Raw genomic sequence first — 25,486 nt, 5'->3', positions numbered from 1 at the left:
AATCACTTTATTAGATGAAAGCTGCATTTGTATTTCTATTTTCCCTTTGCAATTGAGCTGAACTAGTTTTGCATTATAGCCATCTGATGAACTCTTGACGTTCCCTCGGGCTTTATTCAAGTTCAAGCGGTTTTTAATAAATGTCTTGTGTAAATGTCATGTTTGACAACATAAATTACATGCTTTTTATAGTTTGAACAAGTTACTTAGTATATATTTACATTGTTAAAAGTTTTGAAGCAAGAATGAACACGACAAATGTAGGAAAATCTGTATTTATTACCACTTAATAATTACCCATGTACATGATTGGAAACTGAAATTCCTGAAAAGCCTCTCCATGTAGATTTGGGAAATACACTCGAATTATACAGGTTGGCTGTGAGGTCAGAGGATTGAGGAAACTTCTTTAATGCTAAACCGGGACTGAGATGTAAAATCAGTCGCCAGTGGATGAAAGGGAGCAGACATTTATGAAGCCCAAATCCTGCCAGCAGCGACATGCTTTCTGGAAACTATAAATATATGTACAAACTGAACTCGACAGTAGAAACAAATACAGATCAAACCTGAACACTTATTCCCAATTCAAGATGATTTTCTCAATCAGCAGCCGATGTGCCAGTGTCGTCTTATATTTCTCAGTAGTGTTGTGACTCAGTCCAGTGTTACAAATACATTTCATATGATAGCTTGTCATTTTGGATCTACATAACATGAAAATATAATCTAAAGAAAGCATTAACTATATGCGATCATTTTTGGCTTTTTCTGGACACATTTTAATGTGTAAGGTGACTGAATTGTTGCAAATGGACGAAGGAGAATAATGGTACTTATTCAGATTGTCAAAACACAGACTCAGTCCAGTGAAACTGGGAGATAAAATCAAATTAAATGACAGACCACAGACCAAAAACCCTGTACAGCTGCTTCAAAACCTAATGTTAAAAGCGCTATACGAATAAAACCTGAATTAAAACTGAGTCACATTAAAAAACAAACCACGAAGCAGAACCACACAATTGTCTACTTAATCAAATCGGATTAATAAAAAAGGTCATACATTATAGAAACTACATTTACATCTTGCATATTAAGCGGAGAGGGACAGAAGGGCAGTAGTATTTATCCGTGGAGTACAAGAGAAAGACATAATGTCTGTCAGGAGTCATAAATACAGTGTAATAGGAGTAAAGCAGTGCGCTTCGACGCCAAACTTTTCAAGTTACATTTTCAAGTCGTTCTTCTCATTACAGACCTAGTGCATGAAGAAGAATGAGATCTATTTCCTAGGATCACGTCGTAATGTCACTTGCGGCAGAAGCCGCTAGAGTTAATGCTAAAATTCAAATCCTGTCATTTTTCGCCCTTGTGATGCTCCAAACCTGCATGACTTTCTTTCTTGCATTGGACAAGCTCATGCAACCCTTTGACTTGCAATTAAATTTCATGAATTCTGAGTGCATCAAGCTCCAAAAAAAAAGTATCACAGATGTTGAGACAACTTTGAATATAGCATAAAAGCATATTGATCATTTATGGTGAGGTTTCATCATTTTTTTGAGTGCAGCTTGCACATTCTGCTCAATGTGTCCTTTTGTGTTTTACAGTAAAAATTCCGTCATATGGGTTTGGAGCGACATGAAGACGATAAACGATGAACATTCTTATGCTTACATGACATATTCCTTAAAAACGAGCTTACAAAACAGTCCCAATGCTCCTCAGTTAATAATATGTGCGTCATTATAGTGGCATTTAATGCTACCGTGACAGGTTTAGCGATGAAAAACAAAGTTTAACAAAAGCCTGTACTTTAGCCACCGCTTCCGCTGACACGTACTGCGTCACATCTCCGATGTTCCTGGACGATCAAACCTTCAGCTTAGTCGAAGGACATGGAAATTAAAAAAAGGGTCAGCTATTTACATTTCCATACTTTTAAAAAATATACTATGTACAGTAGCTTTGTTCGCCCATGGAGGAGGAAATCTAATTGTGATAAAAAAAAGGACATATGAAGGATCTACGAGCTAAAATAAATAGATATCTCCGTACCGTTCAGTAGTAAGAATAGACACGTGTGCCAGTGTGTGATTTCAAAACCAAGATGGCTATAATCCACTTAACGCTCACGAAACCTCTGGGATAAAGTGCAAATAAGGTTGCTTTGCTAACAGCTTTGACGTGGTTATGAAAGGAATCAGCTGATCGTGTCGGTCTTGCACCAATTCACGCGTTTCGAATCACATGTCCATTTTGATTGGCGAGCTGGGCGGTAGTGATGGTAGATGTAGAGAAGAGGAGGAGAGCACAGAGGGCTGTTGGGTAGCGTAGGTTCAGTAGTTTTGGCGGTGGGGTGAGGTAGGCCCCGTCCCGACTCAGCGGACGGAAATACTTTTGAACTGGCAGGATAGTTTAGAGTGGTCGCATGTCTGTACACGTTCTCTTTGCTAGGAGTGTTTCTGACAGAAGGTAGTGTTTCGCTCAGATCTTCATGTCTTCGTCCACGCTGAGCTGAGACAGGGTTTTCTTGATGCGGAGAGCCGTCAGTCGCGCAGCGCCGTTAGTGTACCAGCACTCCCGCATGATCTTCCCCATCACACGCAACGCCTGCGGGAACAAGAGCCAAATTACCATGCCAGTTCATATCAGAGAAAACAGAACTCATGAATCCATACACTTAAAAATTCATAACTAATGACATACAGAAAAAAAAGGGCGTCACATTCCTTTGACACAAACAAAATAAAATAAAATGGCAATAATTTTCTGCCAATCAAGTTTGATCAGACTTTCTAAACCAACAAATGTTTTCAAAATCATTCAACCCTTACCAAGTTATTTATGGGAAAAAAACGATTAACTACAACTTTTCTCTCAATAAATTCTTAATTTACTGCTAACTGATAGTTAGTAAGGTAGTTGTTAAGTTTAGGTATTGAGTAGGATTAGGGATGTAGAATAAGGCATTAAAGAGGTCATATGATGCTTTTTTAAAGATCATTATTTTGTGTATTTGGTGTAACAGAATATGTTGACATGCTTTAATGTTCAAAAAAACACATTATTTTTCAAATACTGTACATTATTGTAGGTCCTCTATGCCCCGCCTCTCTCAAACGCATCATTTTCTACAAAGTCCCTCCTTCTGACAAGCGCAGTCTGCTCTGATTGGCTGACTGACCCACTGCATTGTGATTGTCCGAACACCGCAAGCAATCGTTGGAAATAACAGTTAATAATGTCCTTAGTTTTACCAAAACTACGAAAACTAGAAAACTTACACAGTGATGAAGCTTGTATGTGTTTGCAGTACACAAGCAACTTCCTGAAGTTTTAAGCACTTCTTTAACTGAAGTTTTGTTGAAACTACAAAAATTAGAAAAGGTCTGGAAATCTAATCTTTCAGAACTCGACACCACCTTCCCAATCTGAAAAGACCATGTATAAATAAAATGGCAAAAATAGGAAATTCGGAAATCACCATATTTGCAACGATACAGAAAGGCTATTTTATGTGGGTTCAGGGAAAAAAAGAAAATGATGAGAAGACTCATCAAGTAGTTGTTGTGATCCCTCTCTCACCTCATAGCTCTGCCACCAGTTAGGGATGTTGGGTCGTAACCTCTGATCACACACCACTTTCCTCATCTCCTCTATGGATGGGTCAGAGGGCACCAGGTCATAGTAGGGCAGCTGGTACTCCTCATGAATACCTGAATGCAAACAAAACAAATAAGAACAAAAATATTTCTCACTTTAACTTTTAACATGCTTCAAGTTCTGTTTATGCCAAATCTTGAAGAATGGTTTTGATTAATTTCAGCACCTCCAGCACTGCAGCGGCGAGCGATTTCCCAGTACACGAGTCCCAGAGCGTAGATGTCTGCGCATTTAAACGAGTCGAAGTGACGCATGTTAATAGTCTCTTCTAGAACCTCAGGTGCCATGTACCTGAAACACACACAGAAACAGGATCAGTGAAAGAACATCAGCAGAAACACGAACCACTGTCCATATGAGCAGACGTTTCAGCTCAGATTATTGTAACAAGGTGTACCTCTTCGTGCCGACTCGCTGGTTTGGGGCGATATCGATGGTGTCAGTGACGGACTCGTGACGAACCGCCAGGCCAAGGTCAGCGATTGCACACGTGCAGTTTTTCTTCACCAGGATGTTCTTGGACTTCAGGTCACGGTGAGCGATGCCAGGCTTACCTGATGACAAAAACAAAACCATTTACAGATACACACGCATCTGGGAAAAACTCTCTGACCAGAGAAGAAAAAAGTGTTCCGGATAAATACCAATAATCAGCTTACTGAAATAACTCTTTTTATTTTTATAAGGTTAGTCCATGTTACTGTTGGCAAAATGTAATAATTTGTGTATCTGACAATAAGAATTAAAAAAAAAAAAAAAAAAAAAAAAAACCTTAAGGCTTTAATATCTCCCAACCACAAGAATACGAAAATTACTTTTATTGTAGCTTCTGAATATGCTGCAAAAAAGTGAAACTTAATTTTGTTCCATTTTTCAAGACTTCATTCATTGATTTTAAGATGTTTAGATATTTGTAGGTGTGTGTGTGGGGGGGGGTCAGAAAACCATTTTAAGAACCAAAATAAATTTAAACAATTTAAGAAGAATTAGAGACTTTATGAATTTAATGAATTTAATTAGACTTTTAAGATCTTTTAAAAACCATTTTAAGAACAAAGGAAGAAGAGTTAGTGTGACCACATGCATTGCTCAGGCTCCTTTAATCTTTTTTCAAATCACAGTGTTTTCATGTCTGAGGTTTCTTTGTTCATTAGTAATTTAACAGCATGCCATCCTCCACGGCTATTTTCATGACAAACATCAAGTTTAAACAACAATAAAAGCCTGCGCATCTGATGCAGATGATGTGTTAGAAGTCAGCTCCCTATGTAGACAGCTAACTGGTTCACTGGGTATTGGAATAGATATAATTTAATCGACTAACCCTGACAAACTCACCCTGAGTGCCCAGTATCTCCATGTGCAGATGCGCCAGGCCGCTGGCAGCCGACAGCGCTAGTTTAATCATGCCCTCGATGGTGACTGAATATCGGTTCAGATAGTCGAACAGGGATCCATTCTCATGATAGTCTGACACCAACCACAACTGAGTCCACGTGCCATTATCTGTGACAGAGAGAATTAAACATTATTAAACCTAGATGACAACACTATGCATACTATAAAGCAGCTCATTAAAACTCACAGCATGTTCATTAGTTTACCTTTGTTGTCGGCAGCAATGAAGCCCAGGATGTTCTCGTGGCGGAGCATGATGGTCTGGTAAATTTCAGCTTCACGAAACCAGGAGCGCTCCTCACGAGAGGAGAAGATCTTCACAGCGACGTCTCCTCCTCTCCACTTCCCCCTCCACACCTCCCCGAAGCGGCCTTTACCGATGATCTCCTGCAGCACTATGGTACGAGCCACTGTCCTCTGGACGAACAGCGGCAGACCTGCAGAATCAATGAGAGAATAAGGCTGAAAGCTGAAACAAAAATAAATGAAACCTAAATAGTGATATTAAAAAAATAATAATAATAAATAATGACAAAAGCACAAACTATTCACATTTTAAAACATAAATATAAACTAGAAAAGTTCATAAACTGATAAAATACCACTGCATAATTTAAACGGACTACTGTTATGAAACTTGGAGAATGGCAGCCAAATTTTAATTTTAATGGCATTTTGTTAGTGATATGTAGATAGTGGAAAAAAACAAATTAGGACATATATAAAGGATATATTATGTTTCCCCCCCCTCCAGAACTCCATATTAACTGCACATTATTCAAAAGACAACAACGAAACTAGATTAAGCTATTAAAATGAAAATGATAATGAACAAAATCACAATGTGATTTATGGTTATTATTGTTTTGTTAACTGAAATAAATCTGACATAAAATAAAATATAAACAATAGATGAAAAAAATAGAAAACCAAAATGAAATATTGCAACTAACTGAAATGTGCTCAGGTTGAACCACTAAAATTAATAACTGAAACTTGACTAAAATTGAAATAAAAATATATTAAACCTAAATATTGATAAAAAAACAAAACATATACAAATATATGATATGTGCTGCACATTTCTTAGTCAAAACGTGGCACTGTTGCGCATTCAATGGCCTCACGGTTTTAGAGCAATCAATTAAAAATATGCATTTATGCCAAGCAACAATTACTTGAATTACGATGAAAATATAAAAATAAAGGCCCATTCAAAATATGAATAAAAACTATGGTATTTTAATTCATCTATCAGATAAAAAAAAAAAAAAAAAAAAAAAACGAAACTATAGTAAAATAGAAGTAAAGTAGTAATGTTGACTTGGCAATAAATAAATAAATAAATAAAAAAAAGAAAAAAACAGGAAAAAAAAACTAAATAGCAACATAAAACGAACAAAAATGACTAAAAAACACAAAAAAATAAATTACAAAGATTACAATAAATAAAAGCCAATTCAAAATATTAATAAAAACTACAATAATATATATAAAAAAATACTAAAATAACACCGTTGCATACATGTATAAACAAACCATACACCAAATTTTCTCATGCAATACTAACCAGACCCTGATCCTGAGGTGGAGAGGTCGTAGATGAGGTCCTGTAAGGTCTTGTCCTTGGCCAGGAACATGTGTTCAGTGCTGGGATCCTCTACCTCCAGTCTCTGCCGGTGACCGTAGGCCCGCTGGTGGTGCTGGAAGAGGAAGAGACCCAGCAGAACCAGCACACACAGCACAAAGACCGGCCCCGCCACCACTGCAGTGAGCTCCACCGGCCCCCAGTCCTGCCCTGAACCCGGTCCGTTTGTCACTGACAGAGAACACGCTGCATTAGTTCCTCATCTGGAATTCACTAGCTGTTTCTGATATAGATTAAAGCTGATATAAAGAACTGATGCTCACCGGTTGGTAGTCTGAGGTCGATGCTGTTGCAGTAGTCAGAGTAGCAACAGTGAGTGTTCATTAGTCCCTCTGCGCTGAGGCAGTAGAACGGCTGGCCCGGAGGAACCAGGTCCTCCTTCTGGATGCAGAGCCGCACATGCTGCTCATGTCCTTCTATGACTGAGGTGGAGGCCACACACGCCCCCTTGGTCTCGCACTTATACCCATCCTTCTCACACTGTGGTGTGGTGCAGTTACACAACAGAGCTGCAGAGAGAACCAAAACTATATTACATGTATATATATTAACACTATAATATACATTAAGTAAGAAACCATTGATGACGGGCCACTGGATTAACATTTGCCAGGTTTTTGTCTATAAATGCTCAGTGTGTAGGATTAATTTCTTACGTATCTCATTCCACACCTTCGTTGCTAATTCTGAAATGTCATTTTAGAACCAGTAACGGAGGCTTGAGCCGTTGATAGCAGACTAATGCAGTTATGAGAGAAAGATTAAGCGTTTGTGAATCACCTGAATCTGCATCTCTCAACAGAGCCTGGCAAAAGCCTCTCTAATAGTGAAACTTTAGGTTCATCTGCTTCAAGGACAGCGCCATACCTATCTAGTGAGAAATGTCATGCTGCCTGCTAACTATTTTGCTGATCAAGTTGTCAGAGCAGTGCTAACAACACGTTTCTGTGTTTGTGCATCTCCATGTGTGTCAGAGAGTATACACTTTCCGTACATAATCATGTAATCTTGTAGCAAGAAACATGGAAATAATTAGTCATTTCTGTCCTATTGTTTACTATATTTATTAGCTTGGTCACTGTGGGTTTTGGTTCTTTTGCTGTACAGAGCTTTGAAATAACTGAAATCATGATCAGTGATGCGGTCAAGACCCGCCTGAACTACTTTAGCTGTGCATTTCCCTAAAAAAAATAATTGCACACCTTGAAACGTACGTCAGCCAATCAGATTCAAGCATTCAACAGCCCAGTAGTAAAATATACTATATTACAGCACAATCTCAAACTGTTTGTGAATTTCTGTATTGCAGTGAATAGACTGCAGATGTGTCTTTTCAACAGCAGGGGGTGGCAGAGATCAGTAGAGTCATGCTATGCACCAACCAGCTTCATGTCTGTCTTTGTAGGAAGAATCCAGAAAAGTTGTTAGTTTTTTCTTTTCTTTTATGCATATGTATTTATATATATATATATATATATATATATATATATATATATATATATATATATATATATATATATATATATATATATATATGTTAATATAATGACATATATATATATATATATATATGGAAGTCGTGGCCTAATGGTTAGAGAGTCGGACTTGCAATCCAAGGGTTGTGGGTTCGAGTCTCGGGCCGGCAGGAATTGTAGGTGGGGGGAGTGAATGTAAAGCGCTCTCTCCACCCTCAATACCACGACTGAGGTGCCCTTGAGCAAGGCACTGAACCCCCAACTGCTCCCCGGGCGCCGCAGCATAAATGGCTGCCCACTGCTCCGGGTGTGTGTTCACGTGTGTGTGTGTTCACTGCTGTGTGTGTGCACTTTGGATGGGTTAAAAGCAGAGCACGAATTCCGAGTATGGGTTTTACCATACTCAGCTGTATGTCACGTCACTTTCAATTTCATATATATATATATATATATATATATATATATATATATATATATATATATATATATATATATAAAACAATTCAAACGAGTTTTGATAGCAAATTATTATATTATGCATCATTTATAAAACAATGGACTTAATTTATAACATTTATTCATATTTTTAATAAATTGGTTTAAAATACGGTTTCATGGCTGGTGAGGCTTCAGAAAGACAAAAAAGCATGAGAAAATGTTCTAATCTTTCATCTGAATGCCTCTAAAACAACTTTCATTTTTGGCTGCCATCAAGGCAAAACAGAAAGTTTCAAATGGTGACTGTGGTACGGAAGCAATCAGTTTTTTATGATCCAATAATCTCCTGATTGATTAAATGAAGTCCCACATTCATATCCTTGTTGGAATACTGCATAGGACAACATAAAACTGCATTATGTCCTCCCCTCCACACAATTTTTCTTGGTTAAAGACTCATTCATCAGGTCTGTCCAAGAGCAGCCAGACAGATGATTCAATCAAACTTGAACCAGAGCACATGTACATGGAGGTTGTAGACGGTCAAAAGTGAAGAACAGCAGACCACACAGACTCAACTCATCTGAGCTGTCTCGAGCAATGAGAGATGAGAGCAATGGGCCGCAGGAGTTTTCTAGAGATGTGCTTTGGGGAGATGCAATCTAAAGAACTATTGTGTTCATAAGAGAGAGTCTCAAGACATATTTTCCAAAAATGACTTTTAACTACTAAAAAACTACTTTTTAACTTACCATTCCATCCTAAAATGATAAGCAACTTCTTAGAGATGGTTTTAAAGTGTTGGCAGCCCATATGAGCTTGAGGTTTTAGCTCATAAAAAGCCTTAAGTATCTTAAAAACAGGAATCGATAAACAGCTTAATGTGTTTATTAATCTTCAAATGTATGATGCAAATATGATACGTGCTGCACATTTCTTAGTCAAAACGTGGCACTGTTGTGCATTCAATGGACTCACGGTTTCAGAGCAATCAATTAAAAACATGCATTTATGCCAATTAAGACAATGTTTAATTCTCTGTTTTTATATTGTCATATTTTGCAGACACGAACAAGCAGCCAGCAATGCTAAAGCATTTCAAAATAAGAGACCCTGTGTATTTTGAAAATATGTATATTGTGGAAAAAGGTTCACATTAAACACTATTCAACAGCGACTGCTGCAGGCTAAAAACCCTCTTCAAGCTTCTCCAAATCCACTTTTAATGATCATTAAAGCTAAAGATAAAAATAGTCACTTGCTGACCTCACTGACCATCTTGACCCAACACTGGATTTTAAATCAGCCACCAACATTTACATAACGCCTAAATATTTTCAGCATCTCTGCCTGCCCTGATAAATATTAACGTGAACTATGCCAGTACAGTAAAACTTTTATTACAAGGGTCAGAGGATATAAATAAAGTTTTTGGTACAGGAAACCATGACTAACAAACATGACTAGAGATTTCACAGGAAAAAAATAATTACTGGCAGTCCTATAAGTCATGTATCAAGTTGTGTAAAAGAGTTATGCAACAGCTGCGAGTCCCTGAAGTGCAACATTCATTTGGCGCTTGATTCACTCTCTGGTGAAGCTCCTACACAATGTTATCATTATTGAGATATTTTTCATGGCATATGGATAATTAGAAAGTGTGAACTGAAATTAAAAAAAAATGATGGTGATTGTGTCCAAAATGTTCTCTGTTTTCACAGTGCTGAATGCAGGCTGCGAGCGTGTTGCATTCGTGGTGTGAGGACTCGTTTCAAGCCAAAAACATGGAGCGATTAAACAAATTAAGCCTGTGATCAATTCACATTAAGAGGATCTTGTTTTATGGTATACTCTTGCAGTATTGCCCAGGCTGTTTCTACATTTTCTGCTTTCAGCAACAGACAAGCACAGCACTTCTGCTTTACTAATCAAAGTGTTTGCATGCATGTAGGTCACAGCAGAATGTATAAATTTAGCAGTGAGCTTGGTTTTCCACTGAACTTGTTTCATTATTGCATGTATAGTGGCATATTTGTTGATAGATGCGATTTCCTGTTATTTACACCCATTCACACAATATGACGTAAAGAGATGCTCCATCATCATGGGAGCTTCCCCTTGGGCAATGAACAAAGCGAAACTATTTGAGGACAGATGATATGACGCTGCCGTTGTGGTCGATGTCACAATTGATGGCAGAGATTTAACTGATAAGACTTTCATTAAAATGACAAAAAAAAAAAAAAACATCCAAACCCAAAAAAAAAAAAAAAAAAAAAAAAAACCTACTTAATACAATCAGTGTTTTCCTAATTAATGTTGTTTGTTTTCCTAATTAATGTTCAGTTGCTTTGATGCAATCTTTTTTGTTTAAAGCACTATATAAATAAAGGTGACTTGACAATCATGCATTTAGGATCGCAAAGCAGTTAGGCTTACCAACACGGAGGAGGAAACATGTCCCCTATCCCTTTGCTATTAAATTCAAAGTTCAATCAAATTGCAGTATTTTGGCACAGGAGTTTAGTGTAGAGCTGGGGGCAAAACTGTGTATTTTACCATTTTTTTATATGCATCTTTTTGCACAATGCCAAAATATGCCTCTGCAAATTAAATGCAATTTAATTAAGGACATCTGCTTAATGAATTTTAATAATTTTAGTACTGCATTAGGTTGCAATTTGATGCCAAATGTAAAAAAAAAAAAAAAAAAAAAAAAAAAAAAAAACATTTTTTTTTTTAATTTCCATTCTGTCTAAACCAGTTAAAAAACTACAAAAAAAAACAAAACACAAACAAACATCAAAACATAGCAAACACCATTTAGCAAATACTAGTAATAGTAAATGAAAACACATATAACAGTATTGTAAAGAAGAACAGAAGCTAAAGTTCATGAAAACATGATCTCACTGCTAAACTCTGACTTCACATCCTCAAAGTGACATGGACTTGTTTTTACTTGCAAATGCACACAGGTAAAGTGACAAAATAATGTCCCTAATGCCTTATCTGATTAGGCAAGATGTTAAAACCAAAATCAAGTTAACAATGAACCTTTTTATTTTCTAGACTAGACGTCACTTGCTGAATTAAACATGCACTGCAGTGAAGTCATGTGAAAACAATGTAGAATACTGCTATTTAAAAGGTTGCATATACCACATCTCATATTATTTAATAAAAACAATAGACAGTATACAGTGTATATTCTGCAGTAAACATTAGTCCATATATTCTCTTACAAAATAACTGCAATCCATCACTGTTTTTCACAAATAGACCACACACAAAAACCCACTCGTTAGTGAGATTAAATATTGCATCATACTTCTTCAGAATCTTGGCAATTTTACAGACAATAACAACATCATAAAATTGCAACATGGACATATCAAAGTGCATAATTGTTTATAATTACACTACACTGAGTGGAAAAATTTGAAGCAGGTCCAAAGACCAATACATCTTTTACTAAACGTGTAATGTTGCTCACAAAGAACTGCTAACATGTAACAAAACATCCATAAACAACATTTTAGTGAATATGAGACACTATGACTATGCCTCAGTGTTAGTAATTGAAAGCCATGTGGGCAGGTCTTGTGACCTCTACACAGTAGAATATAAAATGTGTTAGTTGTTAATTGTTTCTTAAATTAAATGATCTGCGATGAATGAAAATTTCTTGGTCCTCATATTCCTCTTCTACAGTTTTTGATCTAATTTCTTAACTAAATATGATTTAATACCATTTGACAATATGGAAATAATTATTGTGACTCATCAGGACTTCAGCTTAATAACAGGAAACCATTCAAATCCAGATGGGAATATTAGCCAGTCTAATTTCTAGTTGTACTTTTTTTCATACGACCCTTGGGGGGATATTTAGGAACTTTAGAGGTAGTGAATTTGATTTGTGCGTACAGTATTGTTCCCCAAAAAGGTCTGATAGAGGCTTTGTGTATCCTGATGTGCAGACTCATGCAGACTCACAGGGCTTTTAGCATAGGTCTTCATTTTCTATTCAAAGGACAATTAAATAATTTGGCATTTCCCTGTAGGGCTGTTGACCGATTATTTTGGTCAATATTTTAATCACGATTATTTAACACGATTATGAGGGGGCCATATGACCAAAACTATATACGAGTGATTTATTTAAAGATAGTGATACTTATCAAATATGTATTTCCTGTAAATAAGATTGCTATGACATCTACAATGTAGAGACCAGCGGAATGTCAAACAAACAAACAAAAAGTCGTCAAGATTATTGAAAATAATTAAACTGTCTGTAATAAAAAAGTGCAAAGAACTAATATAGAAGAATAAAAAGATACAAATGAAACACACTGTGCTTAAATGTTTATTTTATGCAAGTCTCAAGCAGTTTACAGCTTACTACAGAAATGAATAATCAAATATAAACTAAAACAGCATAGTCTTCACTGTAAGAATTAAACTTTTTTTTTTAATTTTGAATTTGTCTTTTGTTGTTTTGATTAATATTAAGCACACTGTCGCAGCGGGAAAATAGCCCGTTGTCCCTTTAAGAGCCGCACGGATCCAATTTACCGTCACACACATATTTTCATCATCAACTCTTTACGTTCATTTATTACATGGCCAACGAATGTATACATGAATAATCAAATACATTTTTGCATTTCCATTAAGGCGCGCACCTTGAGCTAAAAGATGACTTTACATGTCTGTGTCCTGTTCTGTCTCTGAGCCCATATAATGTTATCTTCCTAAAGAGCAGGACAAGTTCTCTTTCACGCTTTTAAAAACATGAATAAATATACTTCTATAAATCAAGCACGTCCCATTTTGCAAAAGTAACGTTACATGATTTTACTGATTCGCATGTGAAATTGAGCTTTTATGGAGGAACGAAAGTGCAGCGCTGGAAAAGGCGGCGGAATGGGGCGCAATAATCATTTTATCTCGATCATTGTATTTTCATAATCGTTGGAGGCCAAAATCGAAATCTTTTTCGATTAATTGCACAGCCCTGTTTTCCTGCATTGAAAGCAAACACCCACACATGTGCAAAACACAGTGAGACTCGCAGGTCTGTCTGAACGCTCTCACAAACAGCTCAGCATTCATGTAAAGTTACAGACAACTGATGAAAAAAAATCTTCTAGATCAACAATGTGGTTATTCACACTGTCAACAAACTACACACACCTCCATGTAAAGCAAGAGAAGTCACACTGTTTCTAAACTATGTCAGACACAAATATCATATGCTGTCATATGACTGTTTTAGTATGCCATAAAATCTAAACTAAGTTTGCTTTTACTCTAAACAACATACATACACAATACAAAAATCACAACCTTCCACCTCAAACTATCACAGTATGACTGACAATCATGAAAAAGGTACGACAGATACAGACATGTGGTCTGAAGCCTCGTTCATAGGCCTACCTCCAGTGAAAGCCACAAGCCACATGTTGTCAACCAAGTTCTGGTACAACTGGTCATTTGACAATAAATTAGTTTCTATGCCACTAAAAAATATTCTGGAGGGAAAAATATTGTACATAATTTGTGCAAGTACACAATGGATCATTTTCAATTTACCAACTGTGAATTCATTAATTAATTGGTCGCAAGGCATACAATGCTGTTTAAGTCCTGAGACAGTAATGCTGGCCTAAACAAACTCTTCCTCCACATTTTACTGGAAATTTGGTGCCGTCACGCAGTGTTTGATTAACCAGGAAGTGTTGCCTTTCCTATTTCAAGAACATCATTCTCAGCAGGGCTGTGAAACATGCAGGTGGTCTCAAGTAAATGGACATGCAGTAATGCTGCCTAGTTATTTTTAGAAAAAAGTGTTTTTCTCTGTAGTAACCTCCCTGAGAATCATGTTACTAAGTGTTTTTATGATAGAAAAAAATCTAGCCCAGTTCCAAACATTTATCAAAGAAAGGCGGTCCTGAACCAGTTAAACTGGCTCTGGCACCTTTAAATCTGCTCATCTACAACCAGCTAATAGCAGTGACTGGCGAGCTCAGATAATGTCCTGTATGTAATGTTTTCAGAATAACAACTCAGTCACGTTAGAGTGATGCAAAGCAAAACTAATGATTTGTTTCCCCAAAAAAAACAAAAACAAAACAAAGGTTGTCTACACTGGAAGAGGCTGATATATCAGTTCAGTTGACGGAAAGTCTTTGCTTATTTTTATCCTGCAACAAAACAACCAGCTATTTTATTTTCATTGTAAAACTGATATAAAATTATTTTGTTTACAAATCTTACATGTGAATTAATTACTAGTCTGACGTCTGACAGGTGACTTGGCACTGCTGAGCTTTCAATGACGACAGATTGGCTTTTTATAACACTGAAACTCAAATGACTTTCAGACGCAAACCACATCTTCCGGCTTCTGCCGATTACAGTTTCGAACTGACTAACACTTACTTATTTGGAAAACATCGGCCGTAAATTATACACCTGAGTCTCAATCCAATGCACACTGAGGTGAAAGCTGAAATCTCTCAACTGTGAAGAGTACGTATAAACTGGTAAACTTGTGAGTAAAATACAGCTAATAATCATTAACACAATCATGTATCTGATTAACTGACTGGAAAACTTCACTCTTTCAAGGGCATTTTACAAGACATTTGGTAAGATTACAATAATATGATGTTAGGAACTGTACACATTTAAAAATAAATGTTAAATGTGTCTTTAGGACATTAAAAATATTTCTTCATTACACGGAGGGCCCAAAATTAACCCTCAACATGGGACAAAAGTGAGTCTGAGTAAACAAAACTTGTTACTTGCCAATTGGCCAGTGATTTTATAGGGACTACAACATAATGTGTGGTTTAAAATGCTATGTAAAAATAATGGTCAGCAGATAGCTGAGCAAAACCATTAAAAAAATATTATTTATATATATATATATATATATATATATATATATATATATATATATATATATATATATATATATATATATAATATATATATATATATATATGTAATAAAATAAACATTAACTGAACTGGAATAAAAAAAAAATACATATTTTAGCTAGTTGCCAAGGCAACATTTTTATTTTTTTTTAGTTAAAGCTGAAGTATTAAAAACTATAAACATGAAGTAACATGCAAACAAACACATGCAACAAAATTACTAAAACTAACTTAATTTAATAAAAATTACTACAACTAAAATTAAATAAAAAACAGAAAACAGGAAAATAAAAAATTCTAAATACTAACAAAAATTATATTAAAATAACTGGATGCAACAAACCACTTAAGTCAAATGAACTTTTGGTTTGAAATTAAAGCCTAACTAGGGGTTTTCTCAGCTTTAGGGGGTTGTTGCAAACAGACCCAGACCCTCACTGATGTAAGTGACATCAGTGATTTAACAAATCATCACCTACTAATGAAAACATCAGAGATTGTTGCGAATCTGTCAATAACAACTTGGAAAACTGATCCCCAGAAGTTTAGCTAACACATCATAAGAGTTTCTTCTCAAGAACTCCATGTGGTGACAGACACGGGATTTTCATCAAAACGAAAACCACTTGGTGCAGTGATGAGACACAGACTGTTCATCTTGCATACGATGCTGTGTGTGACACGGTGACCTGTGCTGTACACCACAAAGCAGTGTTAATTTCGTTAACGAAGACGACGACGAAAAATATTCCTTAACAAACATTTTCTCTGTGACTAAGATGAGACGTTGACGAGCTAAAAATACTAAATTTATGCCGCATCTTCATTAACTAGATGAGACTGGACTATGATGTTATTTGAGGACTACCGGACATTCAAAATGCATCCTATAGGCTATTGTCCTTCAAAATGTGCATCCCTGTCATTGGATTAAGGGGCGTTTGCTTATCTAGTCAGTATAGCAGCCGCAGTGGATGGATAGACTAATAAACCGCGAGCTAGCGATCTGAAACAATGGCCTCAGCACCTGAAGGGGTAGGGATAAGGTAACCAGACGTCCCGTTTTTCCCGGGAGGCACAGTTCGTTGTCGATTAACTTAAAGTTAGTGAAGGAATCGTGCTGATAGAAGTGTTCTCTCTCTCTCGTGCTCCACTTCCTCAGTTCTCATATACAGCGCGCGATTAGCTCCCAGCACTCGAACACACACACAGCAGTCCAAATGTTTATCGCGTAGAGTATCTCACGTAAATACAGTAGGTTGTGGATTAAGTGAGCAGGTGGGTGAAAACTGAACGTGTGTCAGTATTTCATGCATGCCTTCCGTCTTAAAAGGACAGCATTCCAAATTAAATACCTATCTGTCATTAATGTTAACCAACAAAAGATGTTAAATAAATGTATACATGTTAAGTAAAATCTACTGTATCTGAAAAAATCAGTTTAATTGTAATTTGTATTTGTATCTTCTTTAAAAAAAATTATATATATAATAAAGTATATATATATATTGTCTATATATTTTTTCAAATTAAATCCTTAATTCAAATTTCTCATAAGCTTATTCTTTTCACTACTGTTAAAGGGATAGTTCACCCAAAAATGAAAATTGTCATAATTTATTTTTTCAAATTAAATCCTTAATTCAAATTTCTCATAAGCTTAATTGATTTGGTCTAAAGAGAGAAGAATGAATAATTATTTTAGTTTAAAGACTACATATAAAAATAGCTACCAAAATAAATTTTGGTAACTACAGTTTGGCTAAACCTATTGACTAAAAGTAATGACTAAAAGTTGACAAAAAAATGCAATGACTTTTCGTCGACTAAAACTATGAAAGACTCAAAGACTAAAATGTGAAAGATTACCAAGCTCAAGATGACTAAGATGTCAAAAATGACTAAGATTAACAAGCATTTTACATTTTTCAAATACAGACTCAATAAAATGCTAAGTACTATACATCAAAAATGCCTGCCAAACCTAAAAATAATGCCATTTTTGAAAAGTTACATTGTTTCAAATACATACTCAATAAAGGTGAGCAATATTACACTAAATAAATTACTTACCATTTACACTCAATTCAAGTGCGTTGAATTAAATTAGGGCTGGCAAAAATTAATCTGATTACCCACCAAAATTTTTTGATGCAAATATCAAGACTGGGAAAGCATTAAAATGCTATGCATGATATATTTAAGAAGATTAATAAATGGTATCCATGCTGTTATAAGAATATAGGTGAGCAATATTACACTGAAATATTTTCTAAATATTAATTTGTGTGTGAAACCGAAAGACTGAAATGGTATTTTCATGTAAAACATAGCCTACTCCAAAAATAAAATTTATGACTTACGTAAACCGAAAGACTGAAATGGTATTTTCATGTAAAACATAGCCTACTCCAATAATGCTATTTGTGACTTACTTTGTTTTCTCCCTCTCTGTCTTAGGTTTATTGAAGATTTTATTACAGGACATAAACTGTGGGTTATAGTTCGCAGCTGCAGAAAAGAGCTCGCGTTACATATTTCTCAAAGAAACAAATCTACGTATAAACCAATACAGTGAATCTCATCAAAAGGCTAAATGAAGACATTAGCTGTATCACACAAGCTCAGCGCTATAATTTCGTCCCAGTACAGAATCTAACACTGCCAAGTATCAGCATTATCATCATAAATTTTAAACCATTTAAATGTATTAAACATAAATAATTTTAAAGTATTACGCTTTTAAAGATCATTAGAGAACACAATGAACTAATTATTTCCTAGACAGGCATATTGATCAACAGACTGATAGATGCACTTTATTGAACCTTGAGGAGGAAACGCCTGTCAGCCTTTAATATGCAGAAAACATTAAGGGCCTTTTTTTTTTAACAGCGGGTTAAGAAAAACCTTTAATAGTAATAAAGAAAAACCCCTGGCTACCCCTTATCAAACCAGACATGGACAAAGACACACTGTATTTCTATACGATGGAGAGAGAAAGAGTCACACATATATAAGAGAAATGAGGTCACTGCTCGGTCATATTCTTATTTTGTCCCTTCTTTACAAAGAACTGAGATTTAACCCACACAACACCCAACCATTATCATAACCTGCACTCAGAGCTTATTGTTTCTCAAAACCATATCATCACTCAGAAGGAAAGCGTCAATCTGCAGACCATACTCCTTGCTTCTGTCCAGACATTAACATGTCATTTCATACTGAGAGCAACCATTTACTTGATTTTCCACTGTACTTACAGTGAACTGAGAGCTCCTCTCTATTTAGCTAAACCGATCATTAATACCAAACAATAATTAACATTTGGAGGAACTTCCACCTTTGTTAATGTGCAACAGGTCAACCAACACAGATGTGTTTATGTAAGCCGCTTTAAATGTAATAAAATCTGATTAAGGCTCAAACAAACCGCCAGGATCCTAATAAAGACATTTTTGATTACTGTATCTGTTTACTGTAACTCATACTGTGATTATGTAAATTGTAAGCATTTCATATTACTTCCTAAAGTGAAAAAACAAACAACTAAAATAACAAACGTGCACAAAAACAAGGAAAAGTATCAGTAAACACAGCTTTGAAACAGAATTAAACCCGTCTGAATGTGTCAAATGACAATTTGTGTGGTCGTTCATCAACCATATTCAGACTCATATAAACGTAAATACATTGCATTCGATCACACGAGCTTATTTGAGTTTTTTTGAAGTTTTTATCCGAATCAGACACTTATTAACTATGTGTTAGCCTGTTAGCATGCTAGCCCTCACCTTTTGAGTTTCTATCATAAACGGAGTCATCCTGCTTTATTATTGTTATTTTAACATCGCATATATTAAAATATAAATTTAAGCACATCATACGTTCACGTTTCTGACAGAAAAAGAGACAAAGTCAGTGAAAAGGCATAGAGTTAATGGGGCCAGTCGTTAAATCCCAGCGCCATGTTGTTGTTGTATTAAACGCCAAACGTTCAGCGACTAAAACGCCTTAAATTAACCAAACCGACACACGGACGCCAACAAGACACTGCTAGAATGAACAAACACTTCAAACTCACCTTCACACACTCCGTTCAGTCCTGATAAAACGGTCAGGAGTCGCAGGATTTGCCGTGTGTCCATCCTCACAGGACTCCCATCGCACTGAGAATGCGCGTCAACGCCGCTGTCGCGAGCGCGTAGTCCGCGCAATAGCTACGCGAGTGCGCGCGCACAATAGCCAGAGCCACAGTGCACGCGCAACACCAAGACACACTCATATACTCTATATTGCCAAAAGTATTGGTACACCCCCTTCTAATGAACGGGCTTGACTACTTTAGTAATTTCCATTAGTACAAATCTTAATGTTTAAGCATATAATGATATTCTAGGGAATTGTGTGCGTGTAATTGTACAGCAACAGTTTGGACAGGGGCCTTTTCTATTCTAACATGACAATGCCTCTGTGTATAAGGCAAGGTTCAAAAAGAAGATTTTTTTTTGTTGTGAATATTACATTTTGCATGAAAAAAAGGTTTATCATACAAACGTGACTATGTTTTTCTTTGCTGTTCTCTAAGCTACCAAATAATACATTTTCCATAAGAAAACAAAACGACTGTCAATATTTTGTACTTGAGTGTGACTGTACAAACATTAGCCGTTCAGCAGCGCCCTCTCGTGCTCCACACCAGCAATGACAGCCTCATAAACTCAGATCTAATTTATTAAGACTTTAATAATCCTACGTGGACACTGATTAATTTATATAATAAAAGTTATAATATCTCATATAATTGTTTTACGCAGAACCGTTGCGAGCAGGAATGTTTCCGTGTGTTACAGTGTGTGAGGCGTCCGTCTAAAGGAGAGTCATAGCAGCCTTAGATCTCTTTAAAACGTTATTATACACAGTCAACAATCTCCTGTAACAACACAAATATAAAACCGCGCTGGCAGTCGTCAAAGGCTTCAGGAATGGAGCTGTGTGTGAGTTTGGATGACCTTTAAACAACGTTTTTATGCTTGTTTAGTAATAAATGCATTCAATGTTTACTTTTGGGACATGCTGCAGCCCTTTTCAATTGTATTTCATCTTTCGTATATACATTTTTTCCTTCTTTATGTGCGTTATTATTCTCAAACTTAAAGTAATAGGTTTGCATATTGCTAGTTTTAGATATTCGATTCGCTGTAAATCTGCAATAATATACTGTTCATATGAAAAGGGTCTCATTTTGCTTTCTTTCTTTCTTTTTTATTTAGTTATTTTTCAGATATGGCGCTAAAATTCGTGCCCCCAACGCTCTAGTAATGACGTTTCTGTTCAGAAGTGGCAGGTGAAGTGAACTTTGAACTCTCAGATAACTACCTGTCACTTTAATGCCAGAATAGCTATACTGCTGCTTTTACTTGTTGATATACAGTTAATAATATGCGGGGGGAAAACAACATATGTTATTATATGATTTCCATATTATTTAGGATTTATATATATCAGTGTAACTTTGTCGGTTTGTTTGCTTTGCATTGCATAGTCATTGTACCCATGCTGGTCAGATAATCACATCGAATAATCATATATACATCATGACTTAAAATCTAGTCTTTGCTTTATCTGCACATCATCGTCAGTCTGAGAGAGAAGATCGCTCAGGCCACATAGACTCACTCCAGGAATCTGGCCTGCTTTGTGTTGACGTATAAAGGCCTGCAGGCTCTCCAGCAGCGCTTCCAGAAACCTCTGCAGTCGCACTGCTTTCTGGCTGCCTATGTCGGAGGCTGGCTGGTGTTTGGAGAAAATAACAACATCAACAGCCAGGTTAGTGCATTATTGGATTTATCATTTAATTACTTATTTTAGTGAAATGTTTTATTTGAAAATGTTTTAATCTGGTTTTCTTTCAAATAAATTGTACTTGCTTTTATATTTTTGTGTACTGCAAAGACATTCATACATTTTGGGTGTTCAAATCATTTTTGATGGCACTGTAAACTGTGTATACACCAGTGGTCAAAAGTTTGGAATAAGTAAGATTTTTTTTTAATGTAATTGATCCAAAAAAATCAGATCTGTATTTGTATCAGCATCATTACTCCAGTCTTCAGTGTCACATGATCTTCAGAAATCATTTTAATATGCTGCTCAAGAAACATATCTGATTATTATCATAACAAAAAAAATGTATTCACCACAACATTTTTTCAACAAAAAGTTCAAAAGAACAATTTCTTTTAATAAGAAATTTAGTTTAACAATAAAAAACAACATACCATAAAAATAGAAATAATTTGCATCATTACATTTACTTTCTCTTTTAAACTATCCGAACGGCAATGTGTCTCAGTTTTAACAAAAATATCAAGCAGCATAACTGTTCTCAACATTGATAATATCAAGGGCGGAGGTTTGATGTTGACATTGGTGGGGACAAAACAGCAATACTTGCGCAATTTTGGTGATGTAAACCAGCAAAATTACAATAGGCACTTTCATAACTTAAAAAAGATTGACATTTAGTCTACAGCGACTTCAGTTAATCAATTCTGCCATTTAGTTACCTTTCACTTATAACAAAGAGGCAGTTTAAGTCAGACTTATCTTTACTCTGTTCAAAGTGCAATCATCAACATCTGTCATTCATCTGTGTACAGGGTGTGAATAACACACACACACACACACACACACACACACACACACACACACACACACACACACACACAGGTAAACTAACTTCTTAGCATGATTCATTTCAGACATGGTTAAAATTACAACAGCAATGGTTGCAATGCTAACATATGGATATATTTATATTCTATAAGAAATAGGCATGTTAATGATCCTTATAATTGATAAATGATCATTTTAATCATCAACTGTTCACCAGTACTGTAATATCTCTTCGTTGATTTCTGTCATTTTGGTCCTATCCCCAGATAAACATGTACCTGCTGTCCAGGATTCTCTTTGCTTTGTCCCGACTGGCCGTGGAAAAAGGCTTCGTCCCGAAGCCCAGGAAAGACCCGTTCCCGCTGTTTGCTGTGCTGGTGTGGGGAATCGTGCTCTGGTTGTTTGAGTATCATCCTCACACGCTTCAGCCGTCGCTCCAGTCCTCCATGAACTACCACTACCACGACAGCAACACATGGCATGACATCTCAGACTTTCTCATCTATAACAAACCAAAAACCAATAGATAGAGATACTGACAAGTCTAAGCTTTTGCATTAAACTATAGAATCTAGCAAAATAAGAGACCACTTTAGTTTTTGTTTCCTTTTATCTTTTTATTTTTTATTTGTGCCACACATAGAAATCAGAGATGTCTAGCCTTGACCATTCTCAAAACTGTGTGTCTAGATTATGTTTGCTCCACTTTAAATCAGATTTACTCTCATGATAACTTTATTAAACCATCATGAAAGAACAGAAACAAACATTATTTTAAATAATGTTTCAAAAACATTTTCGGGACACTTTTCATCCTAAAACAATGAAAAGTGATTATTTTACTTTAAGCATTATGTTATTTTGCATAAGGAAAATGTTTGCATTTAGGACCATGCTAGTTAGTTTCTCTAACTAATGATGTATGAGTACTTAACAGTTTTAAAACATATGCATTTTTTTGCATCATGGTAATGATAATTGTGAGTCAAAACGTAATTTTCTATGTGCAATTTAAATTCCATGTTTTTCTTTTGTTTTCTGGGGTGAAATATGATCGGGGCATGTTTTGGTGAGATTCTGCAGTCAGTCGCTGGTGTTTTTGCCCGTTCTGCATTAGATGTCTATACCGTTTGGTAAATAGATCAGGCAGATCTGACTACTGTATTGTAAAAAAGCACTTTTTGTTACCTAACAATCATAACCTTCAAACAGAATAATGGCATCATGCATTCTGTTGATTAATGTTTTGTGGGTCCATAGTTTATTCACAGCATTGCTAAATTGGGTAGGAACTTCAAATATTTTATTTGAGTAATTTTTCATGTGTTGTGTTGGTATGGATTTGGTGTAAGAATGTATGTATTAATTGATTAAATACAGAACCTGAATGTTTTGTGAGCCATTAATATTGTTTAATAGTGAGCCAGTCGTTTGTGTGGAGAGTGGAAGCCGCAGGACATGGAGGCGCCAGCGCGATCAATAGTATTTTTTTCTAGCAGTGGAAACAACTTAAAATACGCAGTCATTTTTGCTCATAAAGGTAAGAGTAACACATCATTTTAAACTATAAAGGGTCTAGTTTTATTTGTGTGCACTCACAATATCAACAAAACGTTGTGCTTTTATAAAATAAAGAAAACAAACGCTTTCTGCCGTCTCGGTCTTGAACAGGAGTACTTCACAATGTTTTTTTTTTTTCTTAGGTTCAATGTCATTTATGGTATGTTGGCAAACAGAAAGTATTCATAGATTCATAGGAAAGTCTGTTTCTTCATGACTTTCACCACAACAGATATTGTAAATGCCATTTCCTAATATGTGCAGATGTTGTCATATCTAAAATACAGTGTTTTGAAATCCTCCTACCGAATGAGTGTGTCATAGTTAGATCTCTTTGCAAAATAAGAAGAGCACAGGAGGGACCTGGGTGTCACCCAACATGAAAACTCACACCAGGCCTGACAGCACTGCACCTTCTGCACACAGTGATCTCTTATATCTGTCGTGATTTATTTAATATTCACTCTCACTGTGTGAGTGAGGGTGTGTGATCTCAAGCCCTTTCCGTGACTGTGCATCATGATGCTGTGCTTTGTAAATCCAGACTATTTAGACTTTATTTAATGCAGGTTATTAATGCACTGAGAGAACAAGGAAAATAACTGTAAAAATTATTAGTCATCTATGAAATCGCAAGAAACCTGATAAGAGCATCAAGACTGCATTGCATCAGACGCATTAATTTTGCATCAAAAAAAAAAAAAAGATTTTAGAGGAAATGTTTTAGAATCATTAAGATCGTAATTTTTTTTTCAATCAAGAAAATTTCACCATTGTCCTACTGTAATGCAAAAACAAACCAAAAAAAAAAAGTTAATTATATATAAAAAATTGTTCTAAAACCAAATCAATACTCGTTCTTGTCTTAGGACAACTGTAACGAAGTCAATAAGACAGAAAAAAGCGATTTTACAAAAGCAAAGCCTTAAGTCCTAATGACTGCACTTTTAAGGTTGAAATAAGACATTTCCCTTTTAATCTTTTATAAATAAAACAACAATGCAAAAAGTAAATAAACATTTGAAGTACAGTTTACTTGAACGTAATACTAGCAATATTTTGTTGATTAATTTATTGTTCCCTTAATTATTTCAAACAATAAGGCAGTAAAGACATTCCAGATATTCCCAAACAAGGCTATTCTGTGAAGCATTTTAAACCTGGTTTTGGTTTCTACATAATTTTTGGCAGCCTTGCTGTCATTGATATTCATTTGACATCAAAACTTGTTGTTTTCTTTCTAAAGCATCAGACCCTTTTGGCGTGATTTTAGTTTACCAGCCTCATCTGTCAAGAGTAAGAGTGCTTTTGTACACTATAGGACTGTTGATTTAGTGTTTAACAAGTCCTTTATGATCCACTTCAGTTTGTTGAAAGCATCAATGGCTTTGTGAAGAGTGAGTCATTTCAGAAACCTGCACTGAAGGTGTTTTTTTCTCTTTTTTCTTTTCTTCTTTTTTTCTTTTTTTTTTTTTTTTTTTGGGAAGGTCCTCAAACTTGTAACAGACCCTGGATTAAAAACCTAGATTAATAAATTAGGAAAATTTAGCACTGACAAACATGTGTTAAAGTTAATTAATATTATGATTTGAATGCATTTTTGTATTGTTTAGTTTGTGTTATTGATTAATTTTAGATGCCCACGGACACAGAGCTAG

General features: G+C 35.6%; 1 protein-coding gene and 1 pseudogene across 1 annotated transcript; one reads left to right on the top strand and one right to left on the bottom strand.

The window, feature by feature from the left end:
- Nucleotides 1-259: 259 nt before the first annotated feature.
- Nucleotides 260-19,831, bottom strand: acvr1bb (activin A receptor type 1Bb). The gene is made up of 9 exons (XM_042725337.1): nt 19,675-19,831; nt 6,979-7,224; nt 6,638-6,886; nt 5,274-5,504; nt 5,008-5,175; nt 4,067-4,223; nt 3,836-3,960; nt 3,592-3,722; nt 260-2,616 (listed from the first exon to the last, which is right to left on the bottom strand). Exons 1-9 carry the CDS (start codon nt 19,736-19,738, stop codon nt 2,491-2,493), a joined length of 1,497 nt encoding a protein of 498 aa, XP_042581271.1. The 5' UTR covers nt 19,739-19,831; the 3' UTR covers nt 260-2,490.
- Nucleotides 19,766-23,656, top strand: LOC109113166 (annotated as a pseudogene).
- Nucleotides 23,657-25,486: the final 1,830 nt, after the last annotated feature.

Source organism: Cyprinus carpio, chromosome B6 (assembly GCF_018340385.1).
Source record: "Cyprinus carpio isolate SPL01 chromosome B6, ASM1834038v1, whole genome shotgun sequence".
NCBI lineage: Eukaryota > Metazoa > Chordata > Actinopteri > Cypriniformes > Cyprinidae > Cyprinus > Cyprinus carpio.
Note: the sequence above shows the minus strand (reverse complement) of the source record. Positions and strands in the feature narration are given on the sequence as shown.

Bases quoted from the DNA above. Each gene is read 5' to 3' on its own strand.
- acvr1bb (XM_042725337.1), bottom strand. From the start codon at position 19,738: ATGGACACACGGCAAATCCTGCGACTCCTGACCGTTTTATCAGGACTG. The intron at 7,225-19,674 runs GTGAGTTTGAAG...TTCTCTCTGCAG, and splicing joins ACTGAACGGAGTGTGTGAAG to CTCTGTTGTGTAACTGCACC. The intron at 6,887-6,978 runs GTGAGCATCAGT...GTTCTCTGTCAG, and splicing joins CGACCTCAGACTACCAACCG to TGACAAACGGACCGGGTTCA.